At 43.8% G+C, this 26,457-nt stretch overlaps 1 protein-coding gene across 5 annotated transcripts; it reads left to right on the top strand.

Moving 5' to 3' along the window:
- Window positions 1–28: 28 nt before the first annotated feature.
- On the top strand, window positions 29–24,864 carry rad54l2 (RAD54 like 2). Of its 5 annotated transcripts, none has more exons than XM_083971639.1 (22): window positions 29–157; window positions 1,607–1,805; window positions 4,922–5,225; window positions 5,330–5,466; window positions 5,596–5,733; window positions 6,216–6,448; window positions 8,473–8,655; window positions 9,207–9,340; window positions 9,422–9,618; window positions 10,156–10,498; window positions 10,588–10,765; window positions 11,611–11,841; window positions 12,174–12,292; window positions 12,993–13,111; window positions 14,637–14,736; window positions 14,828–15,033; window positions 16,540–16,715; window positions 17,448–17,644; window positions 18,612–18,796; window positions 18,919–19,008; window positions 21,296–21,388; window positions 23,174–24,864. In XM_083971639.1, the coding sequence occupies exons 2-22, from the start codon at window positions 1,658–1,660 to the stop codon at window positions 24,187–24,189; spliced, it is 4,527 nt and encodes a 1,508-aa protein (XP_083827765.1). In that variant the 5' UTR covers window positions 29–157; window positions 1,607–1,657; the 3' UTR covers window positions 24,190–24,864. The 5 variants fall into 5 exon arrangements, with proteins under 5 accessions (XP_083827765.1, XP_083827763.1, XP_083827764.1 ...); XM_083971637.1 differs by having other exon boundaries at window positions 6,189–6,448; XM_083971638.1 differs by having other exon boundaries at window positions 5,593–5,733.
- The last annotated feature ends 1,593 nt before the right edge of the window (window positions 24,865–26,457 follow it).

Below are 26,457 nucleotides of genomic sequence, written 5' to 3'. Positions count from 1 at the left end.
CGGGGAAGACATTTACGGTCACGCTTGGAAAAAAAATATTGGAAATTAGCAGCGTTCATCACTTGATTTACATGAACTTATCATAGATAATTACTGAGTGATTATTGTACGCGCTAACAGGCAGACTCGTTGAAGAGCACAGCGCACATCGTACAAGGTGAGCCCCAACACTGTTGAACTGACGCGTCTGAGCTAACCGTAACACAGGCTAGCATTAGCACTGTGAATGTTACACCTCCGCTGTATTAGATTGTTATCTCAATACGACGACCGACAAAACGGTCGCTTGGTCGCGGAAAGCTGCATTTTCTCCCAGCTCCGGTTACAACCAGCCGTCCGGTTCTAGCTACCACCGATGAACGGAGGGGGGTTGGGTGCTTTTGGCGTTTGAAATTGCGTTTTATTGTGTAAGTAGCTAAGTTAGCATATTGATGTGCTGACTCAGCCCGAGAAACAATAGTATTCACATGCATTCAGTTAAGAAGCATAAGTCGGTAACCAACGGAGGCTGTGTTGTAATGCTAACTAACTAACAACAACAACATGAGCTATTTTTCTGCAGCGGTAGCTTTGTGCTACTTGCTAGCTGCCTCCATCCTCGGTCATCGGTGGGGGGGAGCCCCCCTGGGTCAGGACATGTGCAACATCTACTCTTAATTTTGAGATTAGACCCAACACTTATCGATGTTTATGTCCGTAATCTATGCACCTAGATGTTTAGCATGCAGTGTGTGATACATTCTCATTTAAATGTATTTTATGAGCCTAAAAACAGTAGTGCAAAGAACAAAGGTGACACAAGTGTGTGTGTATGAACTCCTAAACTCTGTCTTTGTAGCTTCTTATCAGATCAGCCTCATCATCGTCGTTTCCTGTTGAGTTACAATATTTTACAGCGTTGCCCATCTGGACTCCCACACCACCACCATCAAGTCTCATTACAAACAGTTAATAGTGACACTTAACCTTGGTCTTGCACAGCATTATTTGGGTGACATTTCATCATCCTGTCAGTTACGTTATTGACACACCTAGACAGCAGTTCTTGTTTCTCTACGAATAGTGTTTTCATTTCCGTTGTGCTCTTAGCATGCTGTTAGGGCTTTATTTAGAATAAAGATAGATTTTACTCACTGAGATGACCGGTTGGGGTTGGGAAAATCGTGACAAAACTAACTTTAATGATTTTGCTCACTGTCTACAATCCACTGAAAAGCGTTGCCACCAATATACAATGGATATAGATACGTTTGAACTGTAACAGGCCAAATAGAGTTTTTCCCAGTCAAGAGTCTAGCAAAAGAGCTTACTGTGTTTAAGGTCAAGTGTGTACCTGTGTCTGTTTTCTCTTATATGTCCTGCTTTAGTGTGACACTGTTCCCTGAACCTGAAGTCTAAGTCTAAAACAGTAGAAAGTGGTTAAAGGATTAGTCTGTTAATCATTTTGCAGATGGACACAAAATTAGTCTTCCGCTGTTTTTAACCAAGTAGCTGCGCAGGGATTTTATCCATGAAAGATAGCAAATATTAGTTGGTTCTAAAATCTGATTTTCACATATAATTAGGTATACCAGATTTTTAACTACAGAGTGCTTTATTATTTCAGAGTTCCTGATGAAGGTGTGCAGGTAATACTTTGAGAGCCCTGTAAGACGCCATGTCTGAAGAGGCGATTTCTGAAAGTGACCTGGAGCCCAGCCTTAACAGCGAGGAGGAGTATGTTGACAATGAGGAAGAGGAGGACAATGAGGAGCTGGAGGAAGATGAGGATGAAAATGATGGAGACGATGAAGACGACAGTGTTGGTGAGTGATAAATTAAATCACCTTACTACTCCAGTGCCTCATGTTTCAGATGAGATGTAGTAGAAGTAGTACTCACACCCACACACACACTAAGGGGCAACTACCAAGGGGCACAACTGAATTACACAATTAATTATTTTACATGTTAATATATTCTGAATGACATAATTTGTATTCTTAACAGACTGTACAAATGTTAAGCCTGTTCAATGGGCAGTGCAAATAATAGTCTAATAAATAATGTAACTAGACAGTCACAATAAAATGCATCTGAGAACATGAGCTCAGTTGCAATATGCAAACTAAAGAAGGATTGTTTTTTTAATCTGATACAGGCTGCATTCAAATTGGGACAAATTCAGGATAGTATAGGAGATGATTTGCAGCCATGCACTCTCCAAACAAACAAACAGTTCTGTTTGAGTTTTTAATGTTCAAACCCCACAAGGTAATATATTGTGGCTTGTATTGCAGGTACATGTTATAAAATTATAATATTCATGTAAAAGTTAAAGGTCCAGTGTGTAAAATGGGGAGAAATCCGTGACAGCTAGCGTTAAGATTCTAGATTGCAGCGCTCACTCGTTCGTGGTCACCCTTCCCGTCTGCAAAGTGACTCCTCCTCCTTCTTTTCTTCCGCCTTCTTCTTCGTTGTTTTATTTATGCACGCAAAAGTCACAAAACACTCTCGGGCTGGCTGGATTTTCCGTTCGGGCTGCCGTACAAACATGGTGGCGCAAGATGACAACACTCTCTAAAGCAAGACCCTTGCTATATGTATATATGAAAGAATAATTATAAAGCTACGAAAACCAAACAATTTTTTTTCAAATATATTCATGGGTACTATATTCAGATTTTGCCAATAAACCTTGCCAAATATTACACACTGGGCCTTTAATTTATTTCAGTAGTTCAATTCAAATAGTGAAATATATAATATTATATAGATTCATTACACACAGACTGACAGATTTCATGTCTTTAATTTTCTTAATTGTAATGATTATGGCTTACATTTAAAGGGATAGTTCACCCTAGAATGATATTTCGCTCATTATCTACTCACCCTCATGTTGACTAAGGGCTGGAAGAATTTTCAGAGTCCACCGTCCCTTCTCTGAGTTACAGGGGGTCTTGGCGTAGCAGTGCATTTCAATGCAACGGTTGCAAAGGGACACCAGAGCTCTTCGTAAAAAAACACACACAAAAAAACATCCAAATACCTCCATGATGCTCGTATGTAATGTCCGTCTTGTGCTGAAGCCCCAAATTGCGTAATTGTCCCGAAAAAAATTAAATAAGTCTATATTTTAAGCTTGTTTGTAGCGGAAGCTTCTCGAAGCTCCTCTTCCTGGTCCGTCCAAATCTCGCGTGATTTGCGCCGGTGTCAGTGCGGTTACTGCGGATCACGCGATATTTGGACGGACCAGGAAGAGGAGCTTCGAGAAGCTTCCGCTACAAACAAGCTTAAAATATAGACTTATTTAATTTTTTTCGGGACAATTACGCAATTTGGGGCTTCAGCACAAGACGGACATTACATACGAGCATCATGGAGGTATTTGGATGTTTTTTTGTGTGTGTTTTTTTACGAAGAGCTCTGGTGTCCCTTTGCAACCGTTGCATTGAAATGCACTGCTACGCCAAGACCCCCTGTAACTCAGAGAAGGGACGGTGGACTCTGAAAATTCTTCCAGCCCTTAGTCAACATGAGGGTGAGTAGATAATGAGCGAAATATCATTCTAGGGTGAACTATCCCTTTAATGAAAACCCCAAATTCAGTATCTCAAAGAATTAGAATATAGTGAAAAAGTTCACTATTGTAACCTAATGTTGCCACACTCTAATCAGCTGATCAACTCAAAACACCTGCAAAGGTTCCCCCCCTAGTAAAATGACACTACTCCGCCGCGCAGCAGTACATTATTACGTAGCATAATTAAAATGTTGCAGATCAATGCCGACCACGATCCGTGACCGCAATGCATTATGGTACTTGCTTAGTGACTATCGGTTGTAGTACACTACTTTTCACGCTGCATTGTGGGATACTATGAGCCCACTATATAAGGTATATTAATACTCACTAAACATTCGGACAGCAGTCGTTATATAGTCCACTACATAGTGAGTAGTGAGTGATTTGGGACACAGCCTTGGCCTGGTTCAGTCGCTCCACTATCATGGAGGAGACTGCTGACCTCTATTACATTCTCATTCATTGAGCAGCACCTGTGCTGTGTGTGATGTTGGTCTCAAGCAAGTTGTAAAAGTCACACATCAGCAAAGTGAACCAGGTGGGAGGAGGGACTCCCCTTGTGTTCGTCTGGGGCCGGTGACGGTGACGGTGAAACTTTTTAATTTAAAGAATATAATTTACAAGAAAATCCCTTAGGCCTTAAGTTAACCTTTTTCTTTTATTGTATTTAATCGTATTACAATTATTGTCTATTTCAGTTGTATGTTTTATTTGATAGACACTTGATCCTAGTTTTGTGCATTATACCTGTAGTTTGTAAATGCATCTGTTTTTTGTTTTTTTAAAGATATTATTAGGGGCTTTTTCGCCTTTTAATGTACAGGACAGTTGAGAGAGACAGGAAATGGGAGGCAGAGAGAGGGGAAATGACACGCAGGATAGGGCCGCTCGGTGCGGGACTCGAACCGGGGTCGCCTGCAGAGGACTATAGCCTCAACACATGGGGCAGGTGCTCTACCAACTGAGCTAAACGGCGCCCCGTAAATGCATCTTTTTGATAAAGTTTGGGGAGGTGGACATGCAAGGACGTCTCTTCCGTTGATGAAGTTCATAAGACAAAGCTTCTGTAGCGGCTTGAAAGAGGTTATTTTCTGTACCCGACAAGTTTCTTGGAGAACCTCTTCTAAAACAGACTTTTGTACGCCCATGTTTAAATGAATAAAATGTTTCAAAACCGGAGATGGAAATCCATGGTGCGCCAGAATTTAATTTTAATTTTAATTCCAGATCCGCTCTCTAGACCGGAACCAGAATCCAGACAAAATTTATTGAAAATCAGACGATCATATTTGGTAATATTTCATATATTGCCTTTGAAGGCAGGTCTTGAAATGCTTTCTTGTTTCTCTCCAGATCGGCCAGTCAGTGCCCAGAGCAGGACGGAGACGGCCCAGGATGGCAGAGACTCCACCTCGCCTACCTCCGGAGAGCCTTCCTCTGAGCCTCCATCCCGGCCTGCGTCCCGCCCGTCCTCCGCGCCTCCCTCCAGACCCCACTCCGGCTCTGAGCATCCCAACAGCCCGGAGAACTCCAGCCAGAGCAAACCACCCAAAAGCAAGAAACAAAAAGCCTGTAAATTATCCAAATCCTCCAAGTCTTCAAAAGGCTCCAAACCTTCCAAGCCATCTAAGCCTGTACACATGAGGAAAAATATCAGGTACAGCTGTTTTCTGTTTGATATCTTCTGTCAGGTCACTTATTAATGATATACATGATGGTGTACTATACTGTAGCCTGGCTTGTTTTCTCATGTGCTTAAAGAAAACTGCTAAAGGAGGATCAGCTGGAGGCTGGAACCAAGGCTGCTCAACAGGAGGAGATGGAGAGGCGGAAACGTCTGGAGCAGCAGAGGAAGGACTTTCCTACTCCGGCCCCGGCTGTGCCAGACTCTCAGCTAGGTGACCGTCACTCCGTCAGTCAGCGTTCCCGCACATGGTCATATTTTCTATTACGTCTATGTAACACTTTGCCTTCAATCCCCCCCCCCCCCCCCCCCCCCCCCGACACCCTGTCCATCCTTTCAGCAGTGGATGCCGCTTCACTTCTAGGAGAAGTATCTCACCTGGTCCCCGCTCTCCTGAAGCAGGATGTGATCTGTCTGGACAGCAGCGGGGACGAGGATGAAAAAGACGAGCCCAAGTTGCCTGCACTTGCCATTAGAGACGGTAAGAGAGGTGATAAGAGAGATTCTCTGCAGCTATAGTAGCTAATATTTCCAAGTGATTATCAATCTTCCCCCCGAAGACTCCTATGTGTTTCGGCTACACGTCTTTTTCAGCCTTTGACTCCCTGACAAAGGTGTGTAACCGAAACGCGTAGGAGTCTTTTAAAGGTTAACATGACCAAGCCATAGCAACAAAGGCTTTTTAACTGTTCACAGAGATTGCCTTGGGTATTTCTTCTTTTTCTACTAGCATTTGCCAAAGAACACCTCAAAGAAAATATTTTTGAGTCTAGGAAGCGCTCCTAAACAGTAATTCAGTTTAGTTTTAGTTAGTTTTGCATTGTTCATTATAGTTTTTATTTAGTTATTGTTTTTGGAAAAAAAAAAAAATGTCACTGCTAGTTTTAGTTTTAGTCTCAGTTTTAGTTAACTATAATAACCCTGGTTCTCACACAGTGTTCACTTCACCCACTGATGACCCAGATATCATTGAGCTCAGTTCTGGGGACGAGGACGCCCTGCAGATAAGCAGCGAGTCGGCCGATGAGGATGCTGACGGCACGGCGGGCTCCGAGGAGAGCAGCGGGGCGCACATCAACGACGCTATGAATCTGCCCGACGCCCAGGGTCAAGTGCTGGTTAACATTAATCACCCCGCCGAGGAGAAAGACATCTATCTGGCCCCGCAGCTGGCCAGGGCTGTCAAACCTCACCAGGTACACCCAGTGCTTAATTTGTCCATGTGTAGGTCCCGGAACACTGAGAGGGTGCTGTTCCGGAGGGGGGGGGGGACAGAGGGGAAGAGCGCACAGGAGGCGACACGTGCGGCGTGCGTAACGGCGCTTAAATGACTTTTAACACACCTGAAAAATGATGCGGACCGATGGTCACCGTTGCGGTGAAATTCAGAGGTATAAGAGCTCACGTCGCTATGGCTTTTATCTGAGTTCATCATCTTCCTCATGTGCTGTTCCCCTGGCTGCGCTGTCCGACCTGGGTCTCTGTGTCCGTTGCGCCATAGCGCTTCAGCACCATTCAAGTCATCCCGAACGGGTTCCGGACACGGAGACCCAGATCCGACAGTGCAATTTGTCCCACCGGCAGGCAGAGGATGAGGTCGGCTTCACTCCCGTCAGTCTTCACAGACAGTCCACAAAGTTGGAAGAGTTTTGTTTGTTTGTTTGTTTGTTTTGACCCGGCCGGCTTTTAATTGTTCGTATAGATAACTGAATACCGGCTATTAGGCTATTTAAGGAAAAATAACTTATTTTTTGAAGAAGTTGAAATAAGCAACCATGTTTTTGTTAAAATGCATTTAATCTTCAGTGTGAACTATTGAATAAAACAAAAAGACAATAGACTAAAAAGGCAATACTGTGCTTATATAAAGACAAAAGGCAATAGACCCTCCTTCTGACCTACATTGAACAAAGATTATAAAAATGCAATAAACTGTTGCTTATATAGAATAAAGACGTGAACAAAGATTATAAAAATGCAATAAACCTTTGGTATATAAAATAAAGACTTGAACAAAGATTATAAAAATGCAAGGTAACACTTTATTTTAAGGGGTCCTTGTTCCTGTGTATCTACCTAATTAATTATTACCTATGTAACCGTATGTAATAACATGTACTTACATTGTAAATACATAGTGTATTTTGGTGTACTTACAGGTCCTTGTTACACTTGTAATAAGAAATGCCAAAGTGGCCTCTCTCTCTTGCACACTAATCGCTCCTAATTAATAATACGGCAGGAAATATCAATAACAACGTAGGCTTACCTTTGAAAACGGCCCGCAAACTATCAATAGACCCTCGTTTTCCTTCTCCCAGTATTATTCCTTTTCTCTTAGTGTTTTTTTTTCCTGCTTTTCTCCTGACGTGCGCCCAGTTGCGTAACCTGATGATTGACGTCTGTCAATCACTTTCCTCCTCTTTCCTTTTTTTCCTCGGGTTAAAATGCCTCCAAACAGGCGATCTATGAGTACGTCCCAACTTCACAGAGAAATAAAACACAGCGAGAGCACAACTAAAATGTGATATTATTGGCAGCTTATTTACAGATTGTAATAATGGAGGAGACAGCTGTCTGTCTGCTGCTCCAGCACCGCAGCACCGACAGGATCAGCGCCTGTAGACGTCTGTCTGTCCGCATGTCTCGTCCTTTCCTTGTCCGTGGTGCTGAAATAACGCGGAGCACTTTGCTCTCATTACTTTTGTTGCCAATTTAAATTCAGAATATTGTTAAAGCCTGTAGTTTGTCTGAAAATGTAGGCTACATAATGATTTTGCTTTTTGATGAAAACCAACTTCAGTCCTCGTTTTTTCTGCGAAGTCCTGGTTTCTTGCCCTGATAGTGATTTTAACACTTAATGTGTTGTGCGTACCTGGGATGCATGGATAGTGCGTTACTGCGTCCTTTCAGGGTTTAAAGCATCAGCGACACATGGGCACATAGCTGGCAAATAATTTTGTTTAACAGGGTAGGGCCTCATATGAAATATTGAAACGGGCCCCGAGATGTCTAAGGCCGCCACTGCACGTAGGCCTATTTGATTGACAGAGGAGGTCCCGGATCCACTCGGCGAGGTGCCGGATCTTGTTCCGGCAGGATCCGGCACAAATTAAGCCCTGGGTACACCTGCCGTCCCATCCCTCTCCAACTCTCAGCTTCTTAACTCTCAGCACCAGACAGCCTCAGTCCAGCCTGTTTTCTCCTCTTCCTCTCACAGATCGGAGGAATCCGGTTTCTCTACGATAACCTCATTGAGTCTCTGGAGCGGTACAAGACCAGCAGCGGCTTTGGCTGCATCCTCGCTCACAGCATGGGGCTGGGCAAGACTCTGCAGGTCATTTCCTTCATTGACATCCTGCTGAGGAACACTGAGGCCCACACTGTGCTGGCCATCGTCCCTGTGAGTAATCAAAGTGAAGACATGTAGATATGTGCGTATCCATGTTCTCTGTTCTAATAATGCGTTCCAGATAACTGGGAACTCCGAAGTTCCCAGTTGAAAACTTGGATTTACGTCTTCAAAGCGTTTTAGACGCACCGCATCAGAATAACCAGAAACATGGCATGGCGGACCGGGAGAAACTCTGCTTTTTAAAAACATCGACAACAGATAATTGAAAATAAATTTACTCTGTTCCACAACATCGATAGGTAATCTGTAAACATAAGGAAATGTTGTATATTTCACAACATTTTTCCTTATTTTGGCGTTTAAAATGCATTTTAATCGATGTTTTACCATTGACGGTGTGGTTCAGCACTGTTGCCACCATCAATGTTTAACGTCAGACAACTGATTCTCAAAGTAGTTTGAGTTTCCTGAGTGGGAGCTCCGACGTTACGTGGTGTTTCAATGCACTTTTTCAAGCAGGAGGTCGGAAAATCCTCAGTTCCTTCCGAGTTACCTGAACGCAGCATAATCATTCTCTTTTGTTTTTTACCCTGTTCAAGGTGAACACACTTCAGAACTGGCTGACAGAGTTCAACATCTGGCTTCCGCCTCAAGAAGCCATCTCCCCCGACACCGACCCTGTGCTCTGCACCGGCCGCAGTTTCAAGGTTCACATCCTCAACGATGAGCACAAGTATGTAACATGACACTACATTTGTGCACCGTTCGGTCTAATATCTGAGCTTTTAATCAAACTGACTGTGTGAACCTGCAGAACGACACTGGCCAGGGCCAAGGTTGTGGAGGACTGGTCCAGAGATGGAGGCGTGTTGCTCATGGGCTATGAGATGTACCGCCTGCTGTCCATGAAGAAGAGCTTTGTAATGGGCAAGAAGAGGAAATCAAAGAAGCCTGCCGGACCAATAATCATCGATCTGGATGAAGAAGACAGACAGCAGGAACTCATGAAAGGTCAGAGAAAGTCTTCAGTTCACCTTTTTCTTGTGTTAGGAGCGGCACTGACCCGTTTTTAGGTCTTTAATGCATGAAAGTACCACATAAATGTGTTTATAGTATTCAGGAAGCTCTACTGAAATAAAAAAAACAAATTAAAAAAAAACATTTTTCACAAAATTTTAACGTGCTTTGGTTAAAATAATGACATTTATGTTGTTAGGGTTGGTTTTGAATCAGTTATAACGATAAGAACAATAATGAGAGTTAAAACTGAAATCGTAAGTGCAAAACCAGCATTTTCATGGATAAGGAAGCCTAACAACGGAACCAAGAGATGAAAAACAAAGAGGATGATAAATAATTGTTTTAATGTGTTTTACATCTGATTTAAGACACAGGTTAAAACCGACCCCAAAACAAGAGATGGTAGCAGAAAGTTGAAACAAGACGGAGGTTAAAGGAAGCAATAACCTCCCCAGTCGTGTGGCGATATCTCTGCACCATTAATATTCAAATAAAACATATTTACAGACTCGTACTTTGTCTTGTTAGGTATTGAAAAGGCCATTGCCCGGCCCGGCCCGGATGTGGTGATCTGTGACGAGGGCCACCGCATTAAGAACTACCACGCCAGCACATCGCAGGCCCTGAAGAACATCCGCTCCCGCCGCAGAGTGGTTCTGACAGGCTACCCGCTGCAGAACAACCTCATCGAGTACTGGTGCATGGTGGATTTTGTCAGGCCCGACTTCCTGGGCACACGGCAGGAGTTCAGCAACATGTTTGAGCGGCCCATTCTGAACGGACAGTGCATGGACAGCACGCCTCAGGACGTCCGCCTCATGCGCTACCGCAGCCATGTGCTGCACAGCCTGCTGGAGGGTTTCGTCCAGAGGTGAGCCGTCTTACCAGAAGCACATCAAAAGAGTTTAAGCGTGCCTGGGACTTACTCAATGTTCTGTATGGTGCTTTTCTGGTTTGCAGACGAGGTCACGATGTGCTGCGGGACCAGCTTCCCTCCAAAGAGGAGCACGTCATCTTAGTGCGGCTCTCTCCCGTTCAGCGGGCGCTGTACACTGAGTTCATGAAGCGCTTCAGAGAAGCAGGAAACAGTGGGTGGCTGGGCCTCAACCCGCTCAAAGCCTTCTGTGTGTGCTGCAAGGTGAGACTGCTTCACATGGCCAAACAGCCACAATAGCAACAACAAATGACAACAAAAACAACAACAAACACCACAGCCATGCCAAAAACGCCAGTTTAGGGGAGAGGGGGGAAAAAAAGGGGAAGCAGTGCATTTATTTAATAAAGTGACTCTTGATAAGTAGATGAATATGTAGACAGACAGGTGGTTGAAAAAGATGCTGTAGGTAAGAAAAGCTCACATCGATGTAGAGATGTTGCATCGAGTGACATTAATCTATATATACTGGACACTGGTTATACAGGGAAAAGTATCTGTGTGTTTGTATTTCAAGAAAGGGTCTAATATTGTTCCAGAGCTCACTGGTATCCTTGTCTAAGACCCTCAGGATGGAAGTGGCTCTTTTGCTTTAAAGAGGAACTATGCAAGTCTGGTCACTTTTCCGCTGTGTTGCTAACCCTCCTCTCGGCCATGTGCATTTGTTTTTAACAAAGCCGGCAGTTCATTAATATCATCTGTTTTGTTGTGAGGCATGCAACTCTTTGTTTGTCTAGAGGAGGAGAGAGGAGGAGGGGAGGGGGGAGGGGTGGAGAGGAGAGGAGAGGAGAGGAGAGGAGAGGAGAGGAGAGGAGAGGAGAGGAGAGGAGAGGAGGATAGGGAAGGGAAGGGAAGGGAAGGGAAGAAGAGGAGTGGATAGGAGGAGGGGAGAGGCGAGCAGAGGAGGAAGCAGAGAAGTGAAGATCAATATTAGGAATCCCTGATAGCATATGTGCCACCTCCCACCATAAGTAACTGAAATAACTGTATGTTCATAGGTGACTGTCACTGATGAGTGAGAAACTCTTCTTGTCTCTTGGTCCCTTCAGATCTGGAATCACCCAGACGTGCTGTACGAAGCCCTGCAGAAGGAGAACCAGGCCAACGAGCAGGACCTGGACCTGGATGACATCACCTCAGCTAGCAACCCTCGCTGCCCGGCGCCCGGCGCTGGCCTCAAAGCCAAAGTAGCAGATTCAAGCAACAGCAAAGTCAACAACACCCTGCCGCCGCTCAATCCATCGCAAGACCGAGCCAATCAAGTTATTACATATGAATGGGTATGTATTATAGCAGCAAACACACAGTCCCTGCTGATGATTTGGTTTTCAGCAACTGTATGAAAAATCAGCAGCCACTTTGCCTGATGTTGAGGAGATTCTATACGCTGAAGGCAGAACATGCAGTAGAAGTCTGTAGTGAAGATGTGCAATACAAGTGTGTGTTGTTATTTTTTTCTGAAGAGCAGTGTAAATGGTTACAAAGTCAGCTCATTCACTGATGCATCCACTCTGCCAACATGTAACCATGGACATGACATGTGATGTCAAGCCATGTGACCATGTGTTAATCCCTTTGAGTTTTTGAGTTAAAATGCTGCTGTTTGTTCCAGGCCAAGGACATCATGTCCACCTACCAAATAGGACTCCTCCACAACTCTGCCAAGATGGTTCTTCTCTTTTATCTGATTGATGAGAGTGTCAGGCGAGGAGACAAGATTTTGGTGTTCAGGTGAGTCCACTGTTAAACGTACGTCCTGTATAATAGTACAATGAATTTTGAATATTTATTTTTCAACATCATCACAACTCCTCAGCCTTTAAGAGTATTTTTTTGTTTTAGGGATGGGAAATGATTTTTGAATACCAAATAGTCATTCAATGGAAAAAAGATTCTAATATTTGTGACGCGGCAGAGTCTCCCGTAGACTTTATCCACTCTCGCTGACGCACGTGATGCAAAGGTTCGTCCAGGTACCTAACCCTAACCCGTTTGACTTCAGGTGAATCAGTACTCGGTTCTTTGGTGGGAATTCGGTCGGTACCAAAAAAAGTACAGAATTCGGTACCCATCCCTATTTACAGTTAATGAACTATCCTTTTACAAAACATTATGAACAAACTGAAATTTATCAAGAAATACATGCGACATTTCAACAGTATTATGCCTCTTCTTTCCTCTATGTAATTTTCACACTTGGCAAATTCATCCTGACACCTCTGCTGTTAACAATTTATGTGAAAAATGTGTGTTTTAATCCTCCTTAGGTTTTCTGCTTCCTCTCACAATTGATGATTGTTTGTGGTGATGTACATACAGCAGTAGTGTGAACGTAATAAAAACACAACTGGCTATTTGTTTGCAACTCAAAGGGATCAAACCTAGTGCTTTTCTCACCCTGTGTCGTGTGTCTCTGCTGTGTCCCCTCTAGTCAAAGCTTGTCCACGCTGACCGTCATCGAGGACTTCTTATCAAAGAGACCCATACCAGTAGACGTCAACTCCTCCGACACCCAGAGCCAGAACTGGGTTCGCAACCTCAATTACTACAGTGAGTCATTCAGCTCTGCTCCCAGACCAGCCACTGTGCACAACATGTGGGTTTCAGTACTGAAACCTCAGTTGTGATCATCATCATCTTGTTTGATTTCTTTGACATTCTCTCAGTTCATCTTCTGTTGTCACCAGATTTATATGGTGCCCTGGAAACAAGCATACCATAAAAGCCAGTCTCCATTAGAAGCTGGATCTATTTCTATTTCTACAAGCTCTTGTGAATGTCCAAAACCTCTCAAAGCCCACGATCACCTGTTTGAGCACTTCCTAAGCATCTTAATTCGTGCTAGAGTTCTCAGTGGGTCTTAAAATGAAGACCCGACCCGGTCCGATCTGTTGAAGCTGGGATCTGACACGGCCGGACTCACAAACCTTAATTCTCGGCCCTAATGAAGCCCAAAAAAAAAGGAAGCCTGTGGTCTGACCCAACCAGAGTTATTTTTATTTTATGTTTTCGACTCGAACCTGGCTCGTCCGGTTGTGTTGTTCAGGCCGGCCCAGCCCGTCGAGACTGACAGAAGGAAGGAGCTGGAGCCTACTGACAGTCTATGGCCGGAACACGCTGTTGTTTAGATCAAGTTTAATGGGTGCCGATTAAACTTTAAAATGAATGCATGCCATGGATCCGGCTCTTTCCTTCTATTCTTACTCTTTTAAACAGTAAGAATAGAACGATTTGATGGTGTTTTCCATCTTTGCTGAGCGTAACATTTGTTCAAAAAGCCAGTTCCATATAGACGCCTGTCTATAATATAAGCTGGGAAGCAAAAGCCCAGGCTTCTATTGGAGAATTTACGGTACGTCTCCAGTATTTGCAGTTCAACAAAGATGTTTGAAATAGTTATTTTTCTCTATATATATATACTGTATATCAGGCCTAACATTATGACACTGACAGGTGAAGTGAATAGCAGTGAATACCACTTCATCATGGCTTCTATTAGTGGGTGGGATATATTAGGCAGCAGGTGAACATGTCCTCAGAGTTGATGTGTTAGAAGCAGGAAAAATGTTCAGTGTAAGGATCTGATCCAGTTCTCCACGGACGACTGGGTCTCTCTCTCTCATGTGCTGCAGCTGCAGCTCTTGTGGCTGTTCCCGGTCTGCAGTGGTCAGGATCTATCTGGTCCAAGGAAGGAATAGTGGTGAAGCGGCCACAGGCTCATTGATACACGTGGGGAGAGAAGGCTGGCCCGTGTGCTCCCATCCAACAGACCAGCTATTGTTGCTCAGACTGCTGAACAAGTTAATGCTGCTTCTGATAGAAAGCTGTCACAACACACAGTGCAGCAGTTTGTTGTGTATTTGGCAGCAAAAGGGACCAACACAATACTGGGCAGGTGCTTATGATGTTTGGGCAGATCGGTGTATGTATTAATAAAAACACTACTCCTACAAGAATTCTCCGCCCTTTGTAGAAAATGTTACCAGGATCCACTCTCCTTCATTTAGCTGCAAATCAAAATGTGATGATATTCTGGTGTAAAGACTTGACACGGTGTGTGTGTGTGTGTCTGCAGGACTGGACGGGAGTACGTCTGCCACGGAGAGAGAGCGACTTATCAATCAGTTCAATGATCCAGAGAACACCGCAGCCTGGGTCTTCCTGCTCTCCACCAGGTCTGTGTCTCTTCTCTCTGTTCCATTGTCGTTCCTCACACGTCCTCCTCACACCGGCAGGTTCGTCACGCTTGTTCTGTTTTCCCCACAGAGCGGGCTGCCTGGGCGTAAACCTGATCGGCGCCAACCGTGTGGTGGTGTTTGATGCCTCCTGGAACCCCTGTCATGATGCCCAGGCGGTGTGTAGGGTGTACCGGTACGGCCAGAGGAAACCCTGCTACATTTACCGCCTTGTCTGTGATTACACCCTGGAGAAGAAGATCTATGACAGACAGGTCTCCAAACAGGGCATGTCCGGTAAGGGATCGACCCATATGTTTTTTTCAGGGCTGATACTGATACAGATTATTAGTAATCAAGGATATTCATTTGTGTCAAAAATTAGAATATCACACATGGGATTAGACTGAATACAGGATAGTGTTAGTTTTTTTCTTTGGAGACTGTGAAAATCTGTGATAAAAAGACCTTACATTTTTCTAGAATAACACAAGCTCCAAATCAGATCTTTGTTGTACAGAAGAGGATTAGGGCTAGCCTGACAAGCCAGACTATATCACTAAAATGTATAGTCTGGAAATGACCGGTAGACCTCGGCTCAATCCAGGGGGCGGGATGAAGGCTGTCTTTCAAACTGCCTCTGCACGTAATAGGATAGCGCTACGACTAATCAGAGCAAAGAGCAGGACGACGTTAGCCTGACAAGCCAATTAAAATATATGTCGCCATCGCGTTAAGCCCGCCCAACGACTCTCTAAACAGATAGAGCGCTGTGATTGGTGAACACAAACGGTGTTCGAGACTCAAAAAGTTCCTATGGCTCGTTTCTAGACCCACCTACGGAGCAAATATATTTGCTGCCGCTAGGGTGGGTGAGTGAGCGACTTTAAACTCAGAATTCTGACTTTAAAGTCACAACTAATTTTTTCAGTGGCCCTAATCCTCTTCTGTATGGTTGAAACACTTTCAAGCCATATGTTTAATCATCTTCAGACAAAAGTTGCAGGTGTCCTCTAGCAGTACTTCTTAAAGTTCACTGTAATATAGGGATGCACATTTTGAAAAAAAATTCTGATAACCAACGCTCATTAACCGTTAACCGATGAGATTAAAACGCTTTATTAAGTGTCTGTGGCTAGGCTTGTGCTGATCAGCGACCCAATCCTATTTTGTTGAGTAAGGGGGCGTTCGACGATGTTCTTTTTTGTTGTTGTTTAGTTTTTTGTGGGGGGTTTTTCACATTATAAAACACACACACGCTGCAACGGTTAACGGTTAAACAGTTAATGCATCCCTACTGTAATACATAAATAAATAAAATAGCTCCCTGTGTTTTTTTTTATATATATAAAATAAAATTTAGTAAAAACTGAACTGTAAAGTCCAATACTGAAATTTGAGTCTCAGTCCAGTAGCACCAGATTGTGGTGCAGAAAGCAGAGCTGCTCAGCGGCTCTCCATGTAGACGCTTCAGTGTTGATTGGCTATCACTTATGCCATGTAACCAATCAATATCGGCCGATATTATTGGCTATGCCGATAATCGGTTGACCCCTAATTTCTACACATAAATCAGAGCTACTAATGCTCTGTGATCAGTTGGACACTGTTCAATACTGTACTCTCATTTTGATAAGTCTCTTTTATATTGAATCTAATATCTAATAATATTGAGTAGTTAACTTGAATAGTTAATTATTGTGTCATTTAACTGTTATTTTATCTGTATCCTTATTTTCCTAAATGCTTATGTCTTCGTGAATTCATCCACCAACATTAAAATGTTGTTTGTGTGTTTTAAAGACCGTGTGGTTGATGACCTGAATCCAGTCCTCAACTTCACCCGTAAGGAAGTGGAGTCACTGCTGCACTTTGTGGAGGAGGAGCCTGACGCGGACAAAATCCCTCTGGGATGCCGGGAGGAGTTTGAGTCAGTGATTTACCAAGCCTGTCAGTTTTACCCTCATCTCATCACTAAGGTACAGTAGATCATAGATGTTACTCATGGGCCTAGACACTAATATAAAAATATATAATATGATCACTGTACGCAGAGGCAGAAAGTACCAGCCTTGGTTTGCAGATAAAAACACAATAAAAGACCAGAAAGGTTTATAAGAAGTGTCTAATGTTGTTGAATCTGAAATGTTTACAGGAATAGTTCAACATTTTGGCAAACTGACCCATTGCCATAATCCCTATAGTTTTAGGAGTAGGTTTGTTACCTTTAATTGTCGGTGCAAGCTATTTTTAGAACGGCGGAGCAGAGCTGCGAGCTGCTCAGAGCTAAGATACGGAGGGCCAATTTGCTAAAATGTTGAACTATCCCTTTAAAGAATTGAAAGAAAATGCTGTTGTAAAATACGTTTTTTATTTTTTTATTGGGAATTTATGAAACAACAGGAAAATCATAACGCTTGAATCATATTGCTTGAAAAAAATACTGATATGGCCAGTTTGGATATGAGGAAAACAATAAAAACATTGATTGTGCAAAATAAATCAAATAATATTTACATTTCCCAGAATCCCCTCTGTCTGTGGTGGTAAGCAGGAGAGCAGAAGGGAATGTGGATCATTATCACAGAAATATTATGAATCCTTCATAGGCAGCAGGTTTCCTCTGGAATGTCAGGGATCAGAAAATCTTTCAGTTGGTCTATAATTCAGTGAACCTCAGATGTGTGTTGAATTCCCCCATGTGTCCATAGCAACCTTTCCATCACGAGTCCTTGCTGGTGGACCGTAAGGAGTCAAAACTGACCAAAGCGGAGAAAAGAGCGGCCAAGAAGAGCTACGAGGATGAGAAACGAGCCTCGGTGCCCTACTCCCGCCCGTCGTACGCCCCCTACTATCCCACCAGTGACCAGACGCTCAGCAACATCCCAGCGTTCAACCAGCGGGGCTGGTGGGTTCAGCAGCACACGCTTTATCCCACATTCCTTAGCTGTAATTACCAGGGCAGTGGCTAGCAGCTTAGCTCCGTTCCTTTCTGGCTCATTTCCTCAGCTATAATTAGCTACAATCTAACCAACTGAGGTTTCCTCTTGATATAGAGTCGGATGCATTAAAATGCACCCTCCCCCCACTACATACATACATACATACATGCTGCTGCACCGTCCTCTCTCTCTTTCTCTCTACCTGACTTTCTGTCTCTCTCTGTTGGAATTAAGGCAAGAAATAACTTAAATATGGTTCCCCCAACGAGTGTCAATACCACAGTGATTGTTAGGAATTATTCAATATAATATTAAATATTAATATTAAAGGTAGGGTTGGAGATCCTGGAAAAACGGTTCTAGCAGGCCACATTCTGAAAACCTGAAGACTCTGATCGCACAAGCGAGAGGAGGGAGAGAGGGAGAGAGATGGCAGCTTGATTGACACATCATGATCCAAGTGATTTTTATGTGACGTTATTGATGATTGGATGCTGTTTTCTGACTTTTTTAATTTTTGTGAAAAAGCATTCAATTAATTGGATGCAATCGAAGTGCGAAGAGGATTTCAAACAATTTAGTAAAAAATGTTGCAGAATAGGATCTCCAGCCCAACATTTATTAGTGCAGACCATTAATAATTCTGATGGCCTGAGGGAAAAATACTGTTGAGCATCCTGCTGGATCTGGAACGGAGGCTCTGATACCTGTTGTTCTCAGATGGCAGGAGGGAAAACAGGCCATTGGAAGGGTGAATGAAATAGTGAACTATCAGAAAATCCCTTTGAAACCCAGAACAACATGGGGTTAGTTGGTTTGTTAGAGGTTTCAGCTGTGCAGATTAGTTTCATTTATATGTTCTGATGGATTTCCAGTGTTGCTGCTAAGAGTATGTGTTTGCTCATCTCATGAGTTCTCGCCTCACCCATCCAGGCGTGCTATGGTGAGGCCGGATGAGAAGCCCGTGGCGAGCGTCAGGCCCATCCAGTCGACCCCAATCCCCATGATGCCTCGCCAGGTTGGCATGGGCATGGCTGGCTCCAGCTCTGCAGGCAGCCTGCCAGTCAACTTCCTGCAGAAAGCCGGAGTGTACGTGCAGAGGATCGTCACCACAACTGGTAATGTGTTGTTTCTTTACCTGGAAGTAACCCGAATCACAATATTGGATTGTTTTATGTGACATTTAATAGTTAAATGTAATGAGCAGGCATTAACATGAGCCATTTGTCTGGGTCTCCAGATATTGTGATCCCAGGAGCCAACAGCACAACTGATGTTCAAGCTCGGATCAGTGCAGGAGAGAGCATCCATGTCATCAGAGGATCCAAAGGTAGCTGCAGCAGCACAGTGATTACTCTTTGCATCAGTGTAAATCTTTAGAGTACTCTAGAGATGACTTTTTGGTTGTAACACATTAGTTCTGCAAGTCAAGAAATCTGTAACTTAGTTATGTTTATAAAACAGTACTCTGTTTCTTTTTTTTAATGAACTTTCTTTATTGGAAGCAATAAAGAATGTTAGTAGTAGTTAATAGTAGTAGTTAATAGTTATTTTGATATTATTATTTAGTGGTCGACTCGCCCAGCATTTCCTGGTTTCCTGGTTTCCTGGTTTCCTGGACGCTGCCTGGATCACTAGTTGGCGATTCGGCAGCTTTATTCCCATGACCCGCTGGGCACCGAAAGTAGGAAATACTGGGCGAGCCAACCACTAAATAATAATATCAAAATGACGAGAAAGACAAATGATATATTTGAAAATGGATCCATTAACAAGTGTGGGTAATGTAGATTCATCCACATTAATATGAGACTCTTTTATAACCAAATACAAACTCCTTGTTGTCCCTTTAAAATATAAATGTTTTTTTAAAGGGTCCATATTATGCAAAATCCACTTTATACTGGTTTTGTAGCAGTTCTATGTGTTCCCGTTTGTAGCAGTTCTATGTGTTCCCGTGGCCTTTCTCTGACGCCTGGAGCTGAAAAAAGTCTGTTCGCTCTTTTAATGGATTGATTTAATTGATCACTTTTTTGAGATCGTGTGCCCAAACGTGTCAGTTGGAAGTGCAGCTCCACTTGATGTCAAGAGGCAGCTGATTCGGAGTGGCTCCACCTCCTGGTACTTCCTTATACTCCCCATGGGCCAGTCTAGAAAACCGAGAGCTGCGCCCTCTGAGACTTTTCCAGAACAGCAACAGTCAAGCAGGCCAAGTGCGAAGTTATCGGCTGCAACATGATCATTTATTTTCCCCTCCCTTCATCCGAGACTCGCAAGAGACAGTGGCTGGAGTTTACTCTGGACTTCTTCAAATATTCGACACACACACACACACACAAACACACACACACACACACACACACACACACACACACACTCTCTCTCTCTCCCTCTCTCTCTCTCGTCCGTCATTTGACATGAGAAGCCGATCGTTTTAAATCACCGACTGAAAAACAGCCATCCATCATTTAAAAATGAAATTGCAAACTGTGATATGACAATCGGTACATGAGAATATTGTAACGGTACCACTTCTCATCACAGCGGTCCCGTTCAGTCCTCATCACAGAATGAGAGCACATCTGAAGGAGGACGAAGTCTCCTCTCCCGGCATAAAACCACGTCAATATTCTTCTCATCAAAATCAGCACCGTGCACAGTGTGCGCTGCGCCTCAGTTTCACTTGATTTTTATTTGACAGAGTAACTTTCTGATGGCTGTAGGAGTTTTCTTGTTTCTCCTGCGCCAGTAAAAAGGGAACATTTAAATTTTTTCGGGCAAGACAATAGTCTCATAAACTAGGCTATTCAATACAATATGGACCACTTAGACCTGTGTGAAATGGTAGAAAAACAGCATAATATGGGACCTTTGGGCTCAGTCATCACAATCAGGTAGAGATGTCAAAGAAAAAGATTCTGTTCGATTAAAGTCTTTTAAAATCTAAGTTTCTCAAGAAATCTAAGTTTTTCAAGTAACAGGCTGCAGGGGGCACCAAAGATTCAGGAGAGATAGTAGTGTTATATGCTGTGCTGAGTTTTGAAGATTTTTGACCAGAATGTGGCAAGCCCTGGGACAGAACCAAAACATATGGAAATGGTCGGCAGGAGATTGTTTGCACCTTTTACATAGAGTCAGTTACATTGGGGTAAATTCTTAAAATTAGTGTAGTGAGCTTTATGCACAACTTTACACTGTAGTGTAGTGAACCAACCGTAAAAGTTGTTGCTTAATTATCAGACTTTTATTTATTTTTTATTTAACCTTTATTTAACCAGGCAGAATCAATTAAAAACAAGTTCTTATTTACAAGACAGCGTGGCTCTGAGCTCTTGCTACCAAGAATCCTGGGGGCCGGATGCTGGGCTGTCAATAGTAGAACGGATCAGGCTGTAAGTTCTAGATATTAGCCGCTTTTGTTCAGGATCAATTACTCTGTTACTTTAAGAAGTTCTCCACGTAAGGAAAAGAAAATCGTAACGTAACAAATTACTTTTAATTGACAGTAATGTTGTAATGTAATAAGGTACTTTCCAAAGTAACTAAACCAAACACTGTTCCTGCTTTACAAAATATTTCAGTTGCACAATTCTGACACACTTCTTTCTCCAACACAGGAACATACATCAGGACTAATGATGGAAGGATTTTTGCTATTCGATCTGGAAAGATCAGTCGACCAGCAGTTGGGGCCACAGCTCTTTCAAGAGGTACAAAAATCACATTTATTATTCGTGGTTCCTAGTGTAGTGATAAATAATTCAGAGGCAGAGGTGACGTACATATGTCACCTTTCCTCTTCCTTTGTTGTCATTAAGCCTGTAACGATACACATATCAAAACCAAAATACACTCTAACTGGCAGAACTGCGACATGCCCCTTGTGCCTCCAATCCAGATACAACCCTATGAGCAGGCCTGCAGGGTATCGCAGGTATTGCGCATAAATTTTCATTTTTATTTTTTATATATATTTTTGGGGGCTTTTTCGCCTTTAATGACAGGATAGTTGGGATTCGAACCGGGGCTGCCTGCAGTGAGGACTATAGCCTCAACACATGGGGCGATGCTCTACCAACTGAGCTAAACACCGCCCCAGGTTTTGTGCAAAATTTAACCAATTCACGCATATCTAGCACTCATAATGCAGAAAATTCCCGCACACATTACAAACCAGCCGTTATAACACACTACAGGAGCGCATCAGAACAGACATGCCCTGTGATTTCCAGCCTCCTTTCATATTAAAAAAGGAGGGACACTACCTGACAGTAATATTCTCAGCTGTCAGGATGTCCCCCACCCACCAAATCGAACCATGTATCGCACTTTTTCACATCAAGGACCCCTAAAATGACACAAATTAGACCACGGACCCCCACTGGACAAAATTTTGAAGCAAACACCACAAATACACAATTACTGGTATTTGTTCTGAGACTTTAGTCAATGTACGTTCAAATTAGAGCCAATGGCGTGAATTTTAGAAATATTAAATGTTATTGGTACAATTTCTCCCAAAATGTTTGAAAAAAAGTAATAAGATAACTGTTAAAAAAAAAAAAAAAAAAAAAGGTAAAATTTCTCAAAAACCATTCTAGAAAAAAGTGTTAAAAAGGTTTTAAAAGAAGTGGTAAAATGTTCTAAATTAATTCTCCCAAAAAAAAGGAAAGTTTAAAAATTCTAGAAAAAAAGGGTAGGTAAGATTTAGCTAGGTAAAATTTCAAGAAGAGTTGGGGACCCCCCAGTTGGTAAGTTGATGAAAGTGAAAGTAAACTCCGCGACTTGGTTGGAAATTACAAGGCAATACACCCCCCCCCCCCCATACACACACACAGTGCACGCACACAAAGTAGCCATAAAGGCACCCACAAAAGACGTACCGTTTCCATAGCAACCGGAGACTCCACAACGATCGCACGTCTCTCTCACCATGAAAAACACTGTGTGTGGAGGGAGGGAGGGGGCTTGACAGAGGTGAAAAGAGGGAGCTGAGGGTCTGTTGTCTTGAAATTTCCGACCAAGTCACGGACTTTACTTTCACTTTCGTCCGACATGTACAAGCTGCGATTGGCTGCTCCTCCTGCTCCCTCTACCTGACTGGTGGAGAATCGTCGGTCGCGGTGGATTTCGGCAAACACGATTACAGGCTGTAGGTGGAGCCAGAGGAGTTGGATTTTGTCCTAAATTACTCATTTAATGTCCGAATATCAGAATATAGTCACAGTTCAAGCAAATATGACTGAATAATTGTTACCAACTGAAGCTTTAACCCTCTCAAGGACCCCTGGGGGTCGCCGGACCCCACTTTGAGAACCATTGGCGTATCGAACCGCGGGTCAGAAATCGAAATCTGAATCAAAACGTGACTTTGGTGTATTGTTACAAGCATAGTTGTCAAGCATCGAAACATTAAAGCAAATTCCCTTGATGCTGAAAACTTGATTCTGCTTCTGCATATTTCTTGACAGTTGTTTTTCTCTCCCCTTCCACAGACACGCATGGTTCCCTGATCCACTCGGTCAGTAACGGCTGCTCATCCCCCGTGGATCAACAGCAGTGCTCCCCCAGCAGGGAGCAGCGTCCCTCCTCCCCCCTGAGCTCCGAGATTCTCCGAGAGCTCAGCCGCTACACCTCATCCACAGACGCAGCCGTCGGCATGGGGAACGAACTGCCGTCGCCCCCAGACATGTCGGCCGTCCCAGCAGGAGACGGCGGCGCTCCACAGAACAGTCAGACGGCTCAGCTGAGCGAAAGCCTCCTCGGCTCGGCGTTGGAGATGCGCGGCACCAAACGCAAGAGCACCGAAGGTCAGAGCGGCGCACAGATGGGAGGAAAACGCACCCCGGCTGCGACAAGTTTCCCCGGACTGTCCATGAGCTCCGGCGGACTCAGTTTTCCTCCTGTGGGTTTGAACTCTTCCTCCCTTCTAGGAAACCTAGGGCCCATGAGTCACCCGATGCTGATGGGCGGCGGCGGCAGCGGAGCATCATTCCTTCAGACGCCGGGACAGACCCTGGCCGACCTACAGACCATGTTCCCGTCCGCAGGCTCGGACCTGCTGAGACCGTCCACCACGGGGAACGGTCACCTCTCCACCTCCTCCTCCTCCTCCTCCTCCTCCCTGCCCCCTGTTTTCTCCTCCGCCTCCACCACGATTCCCATGTCATCGACCCCCTCGGCGGCGACGTCTTCATCGCTGGCTCAGGGTTCTCTGCCTCCGTACTTGATGAACCCCAACATGGCCGGCCTGCTCTCGCCAGGCTTCCCTCTCAACTACAGCCAGTCGCTGCTCTCTGACCAGAGGATGTTCTCCAACCCCCTCCTCTCCGGGTCAGGTGGGTTCCCCGCGCCGAACTCCACCTCCGCCGCGTCCAGCTTTGTCTCGCATTACAACAATCCCACCTCCAGCCTGTTGGGGGCAGCTCTGAGCCAACCCGACAGATACCCGAGCACAGAGAACGGCGCCAGTAGCTCTGACGACGACGTCATAGAGGTGACGGGACAGTAGAGACTCACGGAGAGGCAGGTTCACACACACTCTTTGTGTCACAGACATTAGGGACGGGAATGTTTACATGTTTACATGACGGAACGGACCATCAGAGTTTTTGTTACAGAACCCATGAATGACGGCCAGACACAGAGTTGGATTCTCAACGCGTGAGAACGCCAGAACGCGAGAGAGAAAAAAAAGTGAAACAAAAAGAAATCCATGTTAACCCTAAACAGTGACACACTGATGTCGGCGAAGGCTTTGTTATATGTGGTTCAGCCTTGTTGTTAGAGTAGCCATTTGAACTGTGTACATCAGTGAACTGAAATTCCTAATTGTCTCTTCACACACTTCACACACACACACACACACTGACTTTCACCCACAAATGAGAGAATAAACATGTGTACCTTAATGACTTTACAAAGTCAGAGTAACAAATCCTAATGCTGAAGAGATGTGAGACGTGTTCAGCTGGAGCGTCAGAGCCGTTTGTAGAGGACGGGTGTCCTCTGGGGACCAGGTGAAGGCGGGGGGGTTGGCGGTTCTGGACACAGCCTCCCACATACATTTGTAAGGGAGACCTCACCTCGCCGTTAGTTTAATTCCCACTGAACTTGGATGGAGCGATGTGACTACAACGTTGTTGGATTTTCTCATGATATATTGCTGTGAAACAGTTAAAGGGATAGTTCAACATTTTGGCAAATTGGCCATAATCCCTCTATACTTGGGAGTAGGTTCGTTACCTTTAATGGTAACGGTGCAAGCTATTTTTAGATTGGCGGAGCAGAGCCGCGAGCTGCTCAGCTACGCAACCGAGGCTCATGGAATTTCTTGGTTTCCCTCATCAAACTCATCAAATACACAATTCAACAACTCCAAAACGCTCTGGTGGACAAGTTGTGACCTGCACATTCACCACACTATGAGATAATAACAGAACGTTACCAGACAGAGTTGTTTTAGAGGTAAATTCATGCAAAACCGCTGATGCCTGTTTGCCTCGAAAACAACTCTGTCTCGTGGTGAATGTGCAGGTCACAGCTTGTCCACCAGAGTGTTTTGGAGTTGTTGGATTGTGTATTTGATGAGTTTGATGGGGGAAACCAAGAAATTCCATGACCCTCCGTAGCGTAGCTCTGGGCAGCTCTCGGCTCTGCTCCGCCGTTCTAAAAACAGCTTGCACCGACAATTAAAGGTAACGAACCTACTCCTAAAACTATAGGGATTATGGCAATGGGCAAATTTGCCAAAATGTTGAACTATCCCTTAAAGTGCATTATAATGTGACTTACTGGTAACCGTGGCAGCCGTACTCACCTGCTGAACACTCATTTACTTGTTTTCGTTTCCAAACAAATGGAGTCCTAGCAGCGACAGAACAGGGTGTTAATATTTGACGTAATCTTAACGAAAACACTTGATGTATTTTGAGAAAATCCTCCAAGGCTTTAACAACAGGAGTTTTAGGCTTTCAGAGCATATTTTAGTCTTTAGCAATTTGATAGACAGCGTAGCACCCCCTGTTGAAAGGATATTACATGTGATACTATAAACCGAACATGTTGATACTTTGTAAATAGCAGTCATTATCATTGTTTATATTGCAAGTTAATACTGTGCAGTGTGTAGATTTTGGTCATAGGGAGATGGTTTATTATTACCGTGACTATCATGACGAGATACACACCCCTGCCTTTGTGCTGGGAAACAAATTTACGTTCTTCGTTCATGTCCTCAGTTTTTGTTGTTTTTTCTTTTTCTTGAAACTAAAATGAATGTACTTTCATGTAAGCCTTTGATAACATGGGCTGGGACATGGATTCAGACTGTGTTCTTTCATTTTTAGCCTTAAATAACACAAAGGGGTCTTGAGTCTGTGCATTTATCTTAGTACATCCTTTCTACAAGTCTGTTGGAAGAACTACTGAGCATTTAGACGGCCTGTGTCTCCAAAACACAAGTGCAGGGCAGGTTTCGCTGTCACGATTACAAGCACCGAGCGGGAGGAGCGAAAGCGAAGATACAATGTTGCTATAGCTCATTCACAAAAGCTGGTCACAGCTCTTTAGTTGCAGTCTTTACTTTAGAGTCCCCGTCATTTGTTCTATATCCTCCACTCAGCCTGCATGCTGCAGTAGTTTGGACCCATTTATCGTTTACTCATGATTTATTTTCAGAAACATGAGAGTTAATATTTTCCAGACTGTAGAAACCATTGCAATCATGCAGCTTCAGTCAATGTAGCCACCAACCATCAAATCATGCACGTGTATATAT

The sequence above is a fragment of the Trachurus trachurus genome (genome assembly GCF_905171665.1).
Source record: "Trachurus trachurus genome assembly, chromosome: 5".
Taxonomy (NCBI): domain Eukaryota; kingdom Metazoa; phylum Chordata; class Actinopteri; order Carangiformes; family Carangidae; genus Trachurus; species Trachurus trachurus.
Note: the sequence above shows the minus strand (reverse complement) of the source record. Positions and strands in the feature narration are given on the sequence as shown.